Raw genomic sequence first — 14,416 nt, forward strand, 5'->3', positions numbered from 1 at the left:
TAGTAAAGTTAACTCAAAATCCTTCAAGCTAGGCTTCAGCAGTACCTGTACTGAGAACTTCCAGATTTACAGGCTGAATTTAGAAAAGGTGGAGGAGTCAGAGGTCAAATTGCCAACATTGTCAGATCATACAGAAAGCAAGGGAATTCCAGAAAAACTGCTGCTTCAGTGACTACGAGGAAACTTTTGACTGTGTGGATCACAACAAACTGTGGAAAATTCTTAAAGAGATGGGAATACCAGACCACCTTACATGTGTCCTGAGAAACTTGTATGCAGATCAGGAAGTAACAGTTAGGACCTTATATGGAACAAATTACTGGTTCAAAATTGGTTCAAATTTTATGGTTCAAAATTGGGAAAACAGTATGACAAGGCTGTATATTGTTACCCTGTTTATTTAACTTATATGCAGAGTATGTCATGTGAAATGCCAAGCTGGCTGAGTCACAAGCTGGAATCAAGATGGTCATGAGCAATACCAACAACCTCAGATATGCAAATAATACCACTCTAATGGAAGAAAATGAAGAGCAGCCAAGAGCCTCTTGATGAGGTCAAAAGAGGAAAGTGAAAAAGCTAGGTTAAAACCCAACATTCAGAATATCAAGATCACGGCACCCAGTTCCATCACTTCATGGCAAATAGAAGGGGAAAAAGTAGAAGCAGTGACGGATTTTTCTTTCTTGGGCTCCAAAATCACTGTGGATGGTGACTGCAGCCATGAAATTAAAAGATGCTTGCTCCTTGGAAGGAAAGCTGTGATACACCTAGACAGTGTGTTAAAAAGCAAAGACTTCAATTTGCTGACAAAAGTCCATATAGTCAAAGCTATGGTTTTTCCAGTAGTTGTGTATGGATGTGAGAGTTGGACCATAAAAAAGGTTGAGCACTGGAAAATTGATGCTTTCAAATTGTGGTTCTGGAGAAGACTCTTGAGAGTCCCTTGGACTGAAAGGAAATCAAACCAGTCAGTCCTAAAGGAAATCAACCCTGAATATTCATTGGAAAGATTGATGCTGAAAGTGAGGCTCTAATACTTTGGCCATCTGATGCAAAGAGCCAACTCACTGGAAAAGACCCTGATGCTGGGAAGCACTGAAGGCAAAAGGAGAAGTGGGTGGCAGAGGACGAGATGGTTAGAAAGCATCATCGACTGAATGAACAAGAACTTGAGCAAACTCTGGGAAATAATGGAGGACAGGGAAGCCTGGCTTGCTGCAGTTATGGGGTTGCAAAGAGTTGAACATGACTTAGCTACTGAATAACAACAACAAAGTGATCATGATGGCCAGTAAACTCAAGGGGTTGTGAGGCTCAAAAGAAATAAATGAGGAAGTGCTTTGTAAACAATGTGCTTATTTGGCAACTATTAGATTTCTTCATACACTGATAACATATTTATCCAGCACTTAATGGAATAGAAGCTTATCACAGTGTGTGAGTTGCTTCTGAAGACACAAGAGAGCAAACACTACAATCCCCTTCTGAACATAACTACTGTCACCACAAAGTAACTTGGCCTGATCCATGGGCTCAACTTCATCCCAGGAGTAACTGGGATCCTTGCTCAGGCAAAAAGGCCTGTACCATGCCTCAACATGGAATTTGGCATATAGTACATAGTTAAAAGAACTTGGAAATGAATGAAGGAAAGGACAAGAAACAAAAAATGAAAGAAGCAAGAAAGGGAGGAAGGAGAGAAGAAGGGTGGAAAGATGGAAGAAAAGAAGGAAAGAAAATAGGAGGGGAGGGAAGGAATGTGGAATTATATTAACAAGAAATATTTTATCTTCCATAGACAGTAAAATGAATATACAGCAGTCCTACAAAGGGAGATTCTGTTTTGCTGCAATTTAAAACAGAAGAATTTGGTGTTTCCAGATCCAGGCCAGTGCCTTACCCACAAATACCACTGCTTTCTTCCCTATGGGAGGCCCAAAAAGGCCTTTCCGCCGGCGATCCAGCTTGGACATTATGATATCCTGCGTCTGATTGGCTGAAGTTCTGGCAGAGAAATTGATGAAGTTGGGCAGATAAGTATTTTTGGGAAGGCGAAGAAGGAAGTTGTTGGTGATGACTGATTTGCCTGTGCCCGTGGGTCCTACGAACAGCATTGGAATCTCATGGTCCAGGTAGGTTTTCAAGAAGAAGGACTGTCGGGCTGTCTCCATGGTGGGGATGATGAGTTCTGAGACCTGTGCCACAAAGACATAGTGAATCTTGATACTGGGACCAGGAGATTGTGTCTTGGTATTCAAGAGACTTGAGTTTTATCCTTACTATCCATTCAGCTCTGTCTCTTATTTATCTTTATAATTTTGAGTATTTTACCTCTCTAGCAGCCTAGTTTCTTCATCTGTGAAATGGGGATAAAAATGGCATCTAGTTCACTGAGCTGTTTTGAAGGTTAAATGAAATCTTGTATGTAAATATAGACAATAACTGTCTATTGTCCCTGTTTTAGAGATGACAAAACAGATCCAGAGCTCACCAACACAGCAAGTAAACAGAAATGCAAAGATTTTAATCCCAGCTTGTCTGATCCCAAGGACTGTATTCTTAACTACTGAAATGTCATATTATAAACACCAATTAGAGTAAGGCTGGGTCTACAGGGGCTGCCCTCTGAGACCTTTTCTTTGAGCCACGCTGTTTGCCTTGCCCTAGGAAAGATCCACCTCCCATATGCCATCTATATTGCCTGTCCAAGAAGGGTTAGGTATGACCCTTGACCCCCATTCCTTGTGCTTATTTCTAATCTGCTTTTCCTAAGGCTCATATTCTTGGTTCCTCCTATTAATCCCTTTAGCAATATGGAAATCGCAACACTCTGCCTGGTATGCAGACTCTGACTGGGCTCTAAGGGCTTGGTCTTGGATTCCTAGAATCTCTATTACTTTGAGTAGAAAACCTTGCTTTAGATTGGCTTTTCTGAGCTTGAACCCTATCATCAACCATATGGCTGCTTTTGGTCCCTCCAATGATGGGTAGAGGAAGGGGTCTGCTGTTGTTCAGTCGCTAAGTTATGCCCAATTCTTTTGTGACCCCATAGACTTTAGCCTGCTAGGCTCCTCTGCCTATGGGATTTCCTAGGCAGGAGTAGTGGAGTGGGTTACCATTTCTTTCTTCAGGGTATCTTCCCAACCCAGGGACTGAACCTGCATCTCCTGCATTGGCATGCAAATTCTTTACACTGAGCCAAGAGAGTAGCCACAGAGGAAGGGGTAGTAAGATCTAAATCATACGCTGAAGTCTACTTATATGTCTAGACTGGAAGAGGCTAGTGAGCATGGAGCCACTGTGCTGTGTAACTCTAGGGAGCACCACCCACACTATGGTTTATATAAATGGTGCCCCTATCTTTGCCAACAAAGGTCCGTCTAGTCAAGGCTATGGTTTTTCCAGTGGTCATGTATGGATGTGGGAGTTGGACTGTGAAGAAAGCTGAGTGTCAAACAATTGATGCTTTTGAACCATGGTGTTGGAGAAGACTCTTGAGAGTCCCTTGGACTGCAAGGAGATCCAACCAGTCCATTCTAAAGGAGATCAGTCCTGGGTGTTCTTTGGAAGGAATGATGCTAAAGCTGAAACTCCAGTACTTTGGCCACCTCATGCAAAGAGTTGACTCATTGGAAAAGACTCTGATGCTGGGAGGGACTGGGGGCAGGAGGAGAAGGGGGCAACCCAGGATGAGATGGCTGGATGGCATCACCGACTTGATGGACGTGAGTTTGAGTGAACTCTGGGTGTTGGTGATAGACAGGGAGGCCTGGCATGCTGCGATTCATGGGGTCGCAAAGAGTCAGACACGACTGAGCAACTGAACTGAACTGAACTAAAAGCAAAACTAGACCATAATGCAAATGGCACCAACAGGGACTGCACAGTGTGGTGGCTGTGTATATACTGTTAGACTAAGCTTGCCTTATTTTGATTAATAATTTGACCAGTGTAAAAGGAGCAGATAGAACAGAGAAATTGAAATGGCAAGGAAGAGAATTAACAGGTACTGAGCTATGGATGTTTTGCCTGTGTTATTCCCTGCAGTTTTCCCAACAGCCCTCTGAGGCAGCTGTATTATTAGCTCACTTTTTCAGATGAAATAATTGAGACTGGAAGATGGCCAACTTGGCCAAAGTCACATAGCCAGTAAGTGATACTGAATGCTAAACCAAGTATCAAGACTGGGAATTTAAAGCAAGTTGGATTTCACGGACTTTTATTTTCAGGGGCTAGAACAGTTTTTTGACAAGTGAAAAATTCCCTGCATAACTAAAATATTTTCTGCATTTGACTCATTTGTAGGAATGGCACCCCACTCCAGTTCTCTTGCCTGAAAAATCCCATGGATGGAGGAGCCTGGTAGGCTACAGTCCATGGGGTCGCGAAGAGTCAGACATGACTGAGTGACTTCACTTTCACTTTTCACTTTCATGCATTGGAGAAGGAAATGGCAACCCACTCCAGTGTTCTTGCCTGGAGAATCCCAGGGACGGGGGAGCCTGGTGGGCTGCCGTCTCTGGGGTCACACAGAGTTGGACACGACTGAAGCAACTCAGCAGCAGCAGCAGCAAGATTTCACACCCCTGGAGCTCAGGTGATGAAGCTCTTAAGGAGAATGAAAGCTTGGAACTTCAGTGCTGAGGGGTTCTTTACAGTCTTTTCAGTCTCCATGTGAGTCCTGAACTCATCACACATTCACTCCTGCCTGTGGCACCCTTCTCACAAGCAACTGTGGTCCTGTCTGGTGTCTGATTTTGTTTCCAATATTGCCACATTTCCATCCACCATCTACTACTCTACCTAGGGCCTGAAGAAACTACAATTACCCCAAGAAAGATAAATTTTGTCCACCAGATATGCAAGTAGAGGCATGAAAGTGCACATCTGGGAAAAATTTCCACAAGAAAATGAGTAGGAGTTGTAAGTGAATCTTCTGCTAACCAGAGAATCTATTAATCAGTATCCATTTTTCTGAGAATTCTGATTAAAGAAATCTTTCTCTTGGGATTTTAAAGAAAAGGCAAGGATCTTTTTGGCTGAGATATCTGAGAAGGGGACTGATGACCACCTGGAATTGTTCATGCTGACAATAATTAGAATAGCAACAGTATGATCTAGCACAATGTGAATGCCACAGATTCATGTATAATGTCTTCAATCTTTGCAACCATTATTTAGATATTTTTCATTCTATTGTGTAGTTGAGTAAACTGAGGCAGAGAGGGTGAAGACTGAATAAGAAATCTGGGACTCTCTGATTCTAAAGTCCATGCTTTGTACACCCGTAGTGGATTCATGTCAATGTATGGCAAAACCAATACAGTATTGTAAAAGTAAAATAAAGTAAAAAATAAATAAATAAATAAATAAAGTCCACGCTTTTGAAGGCTCAATTCAAGTCATGTTTGAACATTTTTCTAAAGTAAATTCTTTCACTTTTTCTAAAGTAATTTCTTTAACTAACCCAGATCTGATGTTAACGTCTCCACTCTGCTGAATATCAGGTCATTACTGAGGTTCTATGACCAATAACTCTTTTACCTTTGCATTTGCAGAGATATTTTCCTCCTCTTTAGTGATATACTCTGTCCATGTGCACCAATGTCCACTAGCTTGCTTGAGGAAATAAAAATCATAGATGCTTCCTGGACCCAAAGAAATAGAACAAGTTATTAGCACATCAGAGGTTTACATTTCATATTTGAGATATTTAACTACCTCAGCCGTAGGCATCTGAAATGTATGACTATCAGTATTGGTAACTGTATAAACTAGAAAAACATCTTGTAAAGAATAATGATTTTATTATATATATAAAAATAATAGTTGTTGATTATACAAATAATGATAATATAAATAATATATATAATATATGTTATAAACAGGAAGTATTGAAAAGAACAAAAAAGGGAGAAAACAAAAGGCTCCAAATCTCACAATCAGAGATTACTTTCAACAGCAATCCTTTCTCTCTTGAGGCATACAAACATATTGAAGGTGGAAGTATAGGTACATGAAAGAAAGAATTTTATTAGGATAGGATCATTTAATATTATATATCATACAGATATATACACAAATATATATGAATTATATTAACATAATCTAACAATAAAATATATATTTTAATATATCATATTATTGAAAAATAAAAACATTAAATCTAATTTTATTTAAACTAGGAGACTAAAGTGAAACTGAGGGACCTTCTGAACTTCAGATAATCATCATTCACAACAGGAGATACTGGTTTCTAAAAGTGGTTTCTTTTTTTTCAATTGAGGTACAATTGACAAAGACTATATTTGTTTCAGGTATAAAATGAAATGATTCAATTTTTACACAAAGTGAAATGATCACATTATAAAATGACTATAATAAAGACTGTATATATTAATATATAATGCATGTAATATTAAATGATCCAGGGACTTCCCTGGTGATCCAGAGGTTAAGAATTCACCTGCCCGTGCAGGGACACTGGTTGGATTCCTGGTCCGGGAATATTCCACCTAGGACAGAGCAACTAATCCTGTGCACCACAACTACTGAGACTGAGCTCTAGAGCCTGCGAGCCGCAACTACGGAAGCCTGTGCGCTGCAGGACCTGTGCTCTGCACCAAGAGAAGCCACCACAATGAGAAGCTTATGCACTGCAACGAAGACTAGCCCCTGTTTGCCACAACTAGAGAAAGCTGGCACACGACAATGAGATACCCAGGCAAGACAACAAAGACCCCGCATGGCCAAAAATAAATAAATAAAAAATAACTGATCCTATTCTTATAAAATCCATCCTCATACATAGTTAGAATTTTTTTCCTTGTGAGGAAAACTTTTTTAAAACAAGCATAGCTGATTCATAAAGTTGTGTTAGTTTCAGAGGAGATTGGGTGCATTTAGGGTGGTATGGCTGCAGACAAAAGCTGTGTTAGTTTCAAGTGTACAGCAAAATGATTCAGTTATATACAAATATATATATATAACCATATACATATATGTATATATGTATATAAATAGAGCTATATATATAGCTATATATATATAGCATATAAATATATAATTTTCAGATTCTTTTCCATTGTATATTTTTATGAGATATTGAATGGTCCTATGAAGTAGGTCCTTGTTCTCATCTATTTTTATTTATAGTAGTGTATATATGTTAATCCCAAGCTCCCAATTTATCCCTCTTAACCCATTACCCCTTTGGTAACCATAAATTAGTTTTCTATGTCTGTGAGTCTTTTTTTACAAATAAGTTCATTTGTATCATTTTTAAAAATTCCACATATAAGTGATATCATATGATATTTGTCTTTCTCTGTTTGAATTCACTTAATATGATAGTCTCTACATCCACCCATGTTGCAATAAATGGCATTTCATTTTTTTCTCTGACTGAGTAGATTTCCATTGTATGTATGTATGTGTGTGTATGTGTATATATATATATGTGATATATACATATATATCACATTTTCTTTATTCATCTATCGAACATTTATTAATAGGTTGCTTCCATGTCTTGGCTGTTTTGTAAATAGTGCAGCCATTATTATTGGGGTACATGTATGTTTTTGAGTTATATTTCTCCAGAAATATGTCCAGGAGTGGGGCTGCTGGGTCATATGGTAACTCTATTTTTAGGGTTTTCAGAAACCTCCATGCTGTTCTCTGTAGTGGCTGCCCCAGTTCACATTCCCATCAAAAGCGTAGGAAGGTTAATTTTTCTTTCACACCCTCTCTAGCATGTTATTTGTAGACTTTTTGAGAATGTCACTCTGACTGGTGTGAAGTGATACCTCACTGTAGTTTTCAATTTCTTTAATTAGTGATATTGAGTATCTTTTTATGTGCCTGTTGACCATCTGTATGTTTTCTTTGCAAACATGTGTCATTAGGTCTTCTGTCCATTTTTTTTTTCCTGATATTAAGTTGTATGAGCTGTTTGTATATTTTGGAAATTAATCCTTTATCAGTTGCATTTTTTTTGCAAATACTATCTCCCAAACTGTAGGTTGTCTTTTTGTTTTGTTTATGGTTTCCTTAGCTGTGCAAAAGCTTTTAAGTTTAGTTAGGTCCCATTTTGTTTAGTTTTGCTTTTGTTTCCATTATTCTAGGAGACTCAGTCTAAAAATGTATTGCTGTGATTCCTGTTAAAGAGTGTTCTGCCTGTATTTTCCTCTAGGAGTTTTATAGTATCCACTCTTACATTTAGGTCTTTAATCAATTTTGAGTTTATTTTTGTAAATGGGGTTAGAGAATGTTACAATATAGTATCCACTCTTACATTTAGGTCTTTAATCAATTTTGAGTTTATTTTTGTATATGGGGTTAGAGAATGTTCCAATTTCATCCTTTTACATGTAGTTCTCCCAGTTCTCCAGCACCATTTATTGAAGAGACTGTCTTTTGTCCATAGTATAGTCTTGCCTCCTTTTGTTGTAGATTAATTGACCATAAGTGCATGGGTTTATTTTGGGGCTCTCCATCCTGTTCCATTGATCTATATGTCTGTTTTTGTGCCAGTACCATACTGTTTTGGTTACTGCAGTTTTGTGGTATAGTCTGAACTCAGGGAGCATGAAGCCTCCAGCTATGTTCTTTGTTCTTTGTTCTCAGGATTGCTTTGGCAATTCTGGGTCATTTATGGTTCCATATAAAATTTAGGATTACTTGTTTTAGTTCTGTGAAAAAGTCATTCGTAGTTTAATAGGGATTGCATAAATCTGTAGATTGCCTTGGGTAGTGTTTTAACAATATTGATTTTCCCAATCCAAGAACATGGTATACCTTTCCATCTGTTTGTGTTGTCTTCACTTTTTTTCATTGGTGTCTTATAGCTTTCACAGTATGGGTATTCTGGCTTCTTAGGTAAGTTTATTCCCAGGTATTTTATTCTTTTTCATGCAATGGTAAATGAGATTGTTTCTTTAAATTCTTTCAGATATTTCATTGTTAGTGTATAGAAATGCAACAGAGTTCTGTATATTAACTTTGTCTCCTGCAACTTTACCAAATTTTTTGATGAGCTCTAGTAGTTTTCTGGTAACTTTAGGATTTTTTTTTTTTTTTTACTTCTTCTTTTCCAATCTGGATTCCTTTTATTTATTTTTCTTTTCTGATTACTGTGACTGGAGCTTCAAAAACGACATTGAATAAAAGTGGCAAGAGAAGGCATCTTTGTCTTGTTTCTGATCTTAGAGGAAATGTTTTCAGCATTTCATAATTGAATGTGATGTTAGCTATGGGTCTGTCTCATATTGTTTTATTATGTGAAGCATGTTCCCTGTATGTCCACTTTCTGAAGAGTTTTTAATCATAAATGGATGTTGATTTTTATCAGAAGCATTTTTTTCTGCATCTATTGAGATGATCATATGCTTTTTATTCTTCAGTTTAATGTGGTGTTTTACATTGGTTTGTGGAAATTATTAAATCCTACTTGATTGTGGCATATAAGCATTTTAAGGTATTGTTGGATTCAATCTGCTAGTATTTCGCTGATAAGTTTTGCATCTATGTTCCAAAACAAATCTATTTGAGTCCAAAGTCTGTGGTCTTTCTGATTCCCCAAGCTGAGGTTGGAGGCCATGAAAGTCATGTTAAGCCTTCTGCTTATATGACTTTCTCCTGTACTGTTCAACAGCTCTGGAGTATAAGTGGAAAAAGACAGAGAGGTGGTGTATTGATCCAAGGTTGAGGTTTTGCTAGGTTTGTATGGCAGGAGGAAAAGGGAAGGAGGGAGAGAAGGTGCTGATGAGAGAAAAACGTGGAACAGGTGGGCCTTGGGGACCGAGCTGGAGGGGTGGACTGGAGGGACTGGTAATTAAGAAGACAGCAGAAAGGAGGGAGCAAAAGCTAGTTGTAGCAGAGCTGGAGGGTTACAGGGCTACAGGGTAGTTTGTGAGAAGTCAGGATGATTGAACTTTGATTTGCAAAGGTGGAGCAGCTCAAGGTCAAGCTGGAGTCACAGACCTGGAGATGCCTTTGTGCTGTACAGACCTGAGTGTCTGCGGAGTCTAGCAGGGACTCCCCCATCTGGGGACATTTGTGTGAACCTGATCCCAGAAGCCATGGAGGAAGAGCAGTGCCTTCCACTGGGCAACACTGAAGGAGCTGTTGAGTCTCTGGGGCCTCCCAAGACTCAAACCCCAGGCTCCCCAGGTTTGGAGGCCTATGGTCCAGCACCAGGTAGCAGTAGTAAAGTGTAAATTATGGGGCAACATGTGCCCCTTGCTGATCTTGTGACCTTGGGTAAGTCATGGAATCTCTGGGCATTTTCAGGAGCTCCCTCAGTGTGGGCTGGAGATAACCTGCTCTGTATGTTGTTCCTGATGACTTTCCAATGTCCACTTAATATACATTATGTGAAGCAGGCTACTCACCCACTTTACTGCAGTATCTTCTTTCTGATCTTCAAACATACCACATGCACTCTCACCTCAGGGCTTTGCATCAGCTTTTCTTTATGCCTTGCAGCTCTTCCCCCTGCTCTCTACCTGGCTTGTTCCTTACCTTTCAGATCTCAGCTCAGATGTCACCTCCTCAGAGAGATCTTCCCTGAACACTTCAGGTAGAGCCCCTGAGGGTCTTCATCAACATGCCAGTGTTTTTCCATCCTTGCACTTAGTATATCTCCAATTATCTTATTCTATGAGCCTACTTATTTATTGCCTGTCTTCCTCAACTAGAATGTGAGCTCTGTGAGAGCAAGGGGATTATATCTTTTTTGTTCACTGTTGTATCCCCAACAACTAGCACAGTGCCTAGAACTATCTGTTAGTCACTCAGTCATGTCCAGCTCTTTCGACTCCATCAACTATAGCCCACCAAGCTCTTCTGTCCATGGAATTCTCTAGGCAAGAATACTGGAGTGGGTAATCAATTCCTTATCCAGGGGATCTTCCCAACCCAGGTATTGAATCCAGGTCTCCTGCATTGCAGGCAAATTTTTTACCATCTGAGCTACCAGGGAAGTACATAGTAGGTGCTTAGTAAAAACTACAAAGTAGGTGCTTATTGAACAAATGCCTGAGCAGACATGAAGCAAGTACACTGTAGGCTCTCAGTATCTATTGTGTAAGGTAAGAACAACTGAACTGCTGCCCTCCAGATCCTCTTGGTGTGGGAGGACAGGTGGGCAGCATCGAGGCCCCTGGTCTCTGGCCTCTGGTCAATACACAGCGGTGATTCTGAATCACTTTCTCATTCCACCCATTCTTCCAAATACAATCACAATACTCATCCAAAATCACTCCCTACTTCCCTCACAAAAATAACACAGAGTTCCTATGGTCCTTTTCCCCAATGAAGCTCTGCCTCTGTAATTGTTGGAAGTCTTTTTCTTTGTTGCACTTCAAGATGAGAAGTGGGAATAAGAAGAGTGTCAGGGAAGGACCTGGCTTCTCATCCAACCATTCCTCACTGACTCACTGTGGGGCCCTGGATGAGTGACACCCTTTCTGAGCTGCAATTTCCTCATCTAGAGAATGCTATGAGGAGTATATGAGGCACTGGTTGCAAAGCCTGCTGATATATATATATATATATATATATATATATATATATATATATAATTATTTTTTTTTTAATGTGAGAAAATCCTGAAGAGGACATGGAGGAAATACCCAGGATTCAGTGAGACAAGTGTTGGGCTGTGTGATTCACAGGAGTACTGGGCATGAGAGGCTTGCAAGTTCCATTGCCTAGCCAGCCCAGCAGCAGGCACAAGTGACTTGCTTCTTCAGGCACAGGACTCATCTATAATTGACCCAAAGAGGACAGCACTGGTGGCTGTAGGCTGTGTGTATGTGTGTGTGTGTGTGTGTGTGTGTGTGTGTGAGAGAGAGAGAGAGAGAGAGAGAAAGTCTTGAGTTAGAGGGCTGAAACACTCCAATCTAAAAAAAAATTTTTTTTCTTGTGATGAAAACTTTTAATATCTACCCCCTTAGCAGGAGATGCTTCTTAACAACAACAACAAAAAATTTCAGCCATTAGGGCTTAAAGTCATTATAATTTAAAAAGTAATTTAATCCAACTTTGCTATTATATTTTAACTTTTCATTGTGAAAAAAATTTTAAAAACACAATGCTGACTTGAAAAAATACACAATATGAGAATTGCAAGTTAAATTATATTTGGGGCAAAATGAGGACTATAGACTGGGAAACAGCATTTCATATAGCCCTTAGAAATTGCTCCAAAGAGGTTGGGGATAAGGTCAGTATATATGTGATTTTGGTGAAGGGGGAGTACATGCAATCAAGCACTTTATTTTTTGCAGAATGTATCTCTGCTAGTCACGAGGAGCAGTCATCACTATGAAGGATTTTAGTGTTTTTCTAGATATGAGGAAATACAAGAATTGGGCTCATAAAGTTGGCTCCTGAAAATATCTGTCTGAAGACCCATTCTGCTAGTTTTTCCCAGAGCACAGAGTACCTCATTTCTGTTCTCCACCCTGAATTCCTTTCAGGGGTGTTTAAAATCAGCAGAAACAGCAGCATGTGATTTAATCCTCATAGAGGTAGCTGGTAAGTGCCAGTATGTAGCTGACAACAAAAAAAGGAGGATAGTATAATAAACTGCCATGTACCCATTATCTAGCTTTCATAATCTTCAACATTTTACAACTGTTTTGTGCATTTCTACAACATCAACAACCATCATATTCATTTTCCTTCCCTTCTCACTTCCTCCCTTTTCTTTCTTCCTTCTTTCTTAGACTGGAATATTTTGAAGTAAATCCTGGTATCACATTTCATTTGAAAATACATATGACTCAATGTTAGATCAATTTTATTGATTCCTTTATGGACTATGATATGATAAACTCTCATTCTTCCATTTCCTCTCCTTTGGTTCTCTTTGTTGTTCTTGATGATACTGTTGTTGCTCAGTCACTAAGTCATAACCCCATGGAATGCAATATGCCATGCTCCTCTGTCCATTACTGTCTCCCAGAGTTTGCTCAGACTCATGTTTACTGAGTCAGTGATTCTATCTAACCATCTCATCCTCTGCAACTCCCTTCTCCTTTTGCCTTCAATCTTTCCCAGCATCAAGATCTTTTTCCAATGAACCAGCTATTCACATCAGGTGGCCAAAATATTGGAGCTTCAGCTTCAATACTTTCAGCATAAGTCCTTCCAATGAATTATTCAAGGTTGATTTCCTTTAGGATTGACTGGTTTGATCTTGCAGTCCAAGGGACTCTCAAGAGTCTTCTCAAGCACCACAATTCAAAAACATCAATTCTTTGGCATTCAACTTTCTTTATGGTCCAATTCACATCTGTACATGACTACTGGAAAAACCACAGCTTTGACAATATGGACCTTTGCTGGCAAAGTGATGTTTCTGCTTTTTAATACACTGGGTAGGTTGTCATAGCTTTCCTTCCAAGGAGCAAGTGTCTTACTTTTTCAGGGATTATAACACTGACCTTTTGTTTGCAACTATAATTCTTCCATACCTTAAGGTCTTAGATCTCTATTTTAATAGGTTCAACAGTCACACTTGGGTCTTTTAACACAAGACTACTTCAGTTCTTTATCTTGATTGATTAGTTGGCTGATTTAATTTTTTATTTCCAAGAAGGGACTTAAGAAGGCTCAGTTCTCTCAGATCTTGCATGTTTGAGAATGTCTGCCACTTTGTATTTGAAAAGTGACTTGGCTGAGAGTAGTATTCTAATGTCACATTTTCTTTCCCTTAGAGTTTTGCAGAACATTGTTTCAGTGTTTCTTTCAGTCAAGCTTGCTGTGTAGAAGTTTGAGGCCCATCAGATATTTCCACTTTCACTGCTTTTTTTTTTTTTCCCTATCTGGATGCCTGATGGAATCACTTTTATCCTGGAAGTCCAATAATTTAATCAGATTTTTAAAATCAATTATTCTGTATCAGTTTTTCTTAGAACACAGAATACTCTTAAAACTTACAGAAATACTTCTTCATTTTAGGAAAAATTTCTACATTTGTTTCTTGGTATATACTGTCTACATTATTTATTGGGGTACCTACTCAAGGAATTAACACTGTAAGGTCTCCATATCAATCATATTCTTAGACTGTCTTCAATAGCAAGTGTAGTTGTCTCAAACCTTTCCTCTAAGCCATTTGTTAGATGTCTAGGTTTATATGTTTTATCTCTTGCTGGTCCTAATTTATCAGATCATTACTAATACTGTTTAGTTCTCTATTTGTTTCTTTGGTTTTCAATTCCTCTTTTTCTTGGATTCTGTGGTTTTAACACTTCATTTACAAACTTTAAAATGATAGATTAAGATATAATTAACATATGCTATAATTCACCCATTTAAATTGTATAATTCAATGGTTTACTAAATATACATGTATGTATGAATATATTAATATTCACTGAGTTGTACAGTTATTACCATA

At 38.8% G+C, this 14,416-nt stretch overlaps 1 protein-coding gene across 5 annotated transcripts in view; it reads right to left on the reverse strand.

Annotated features, from left to right (window-relative positions):
* Positions 1–14,416, reverse strand: part of DNAH3 (dynein axonemal heavy chain 3) — a 232,424-nt gene that overhangs the window by 68,080 nt on the left and 149,928 nt on the right. For all 5 annotated transcript variants that reach the window (XM_042240494.2, XM_015104112.4, XM_060405790.1 and 2 more), the window contains 2 exons: positions 5,548–5,651; positions 1,904–2,198 (listed from right to left, as the gene is read on the reverse strand). In XM_042240494.2, coding sequence (XP_042096428.1) covers positions 1,904–2,198; positions 5,548–5,651 — 399 coding nt within the window. The remainder of the gene's footprint in view (positions 1–1,903; positions 2,199–5,547; positions 5,652–14,416) is intronic.

The sequence above is a fragment of the Ovis aries genome, chromosome 24 (assembly GCF_016772045.2).
Source record: "Ovis aries strain OAR_USU_Benz2616 breed Rambouillet chromosome 24, ARS-UI_Ramb_v3.0, whole genome shotgun sequence".
NCBI classification, from domain to species: Eukaryota; Metazoa; Chordata; class Mammalia; order Artiodactyla; family Bovidae; genus Ovis; species Ovis aries.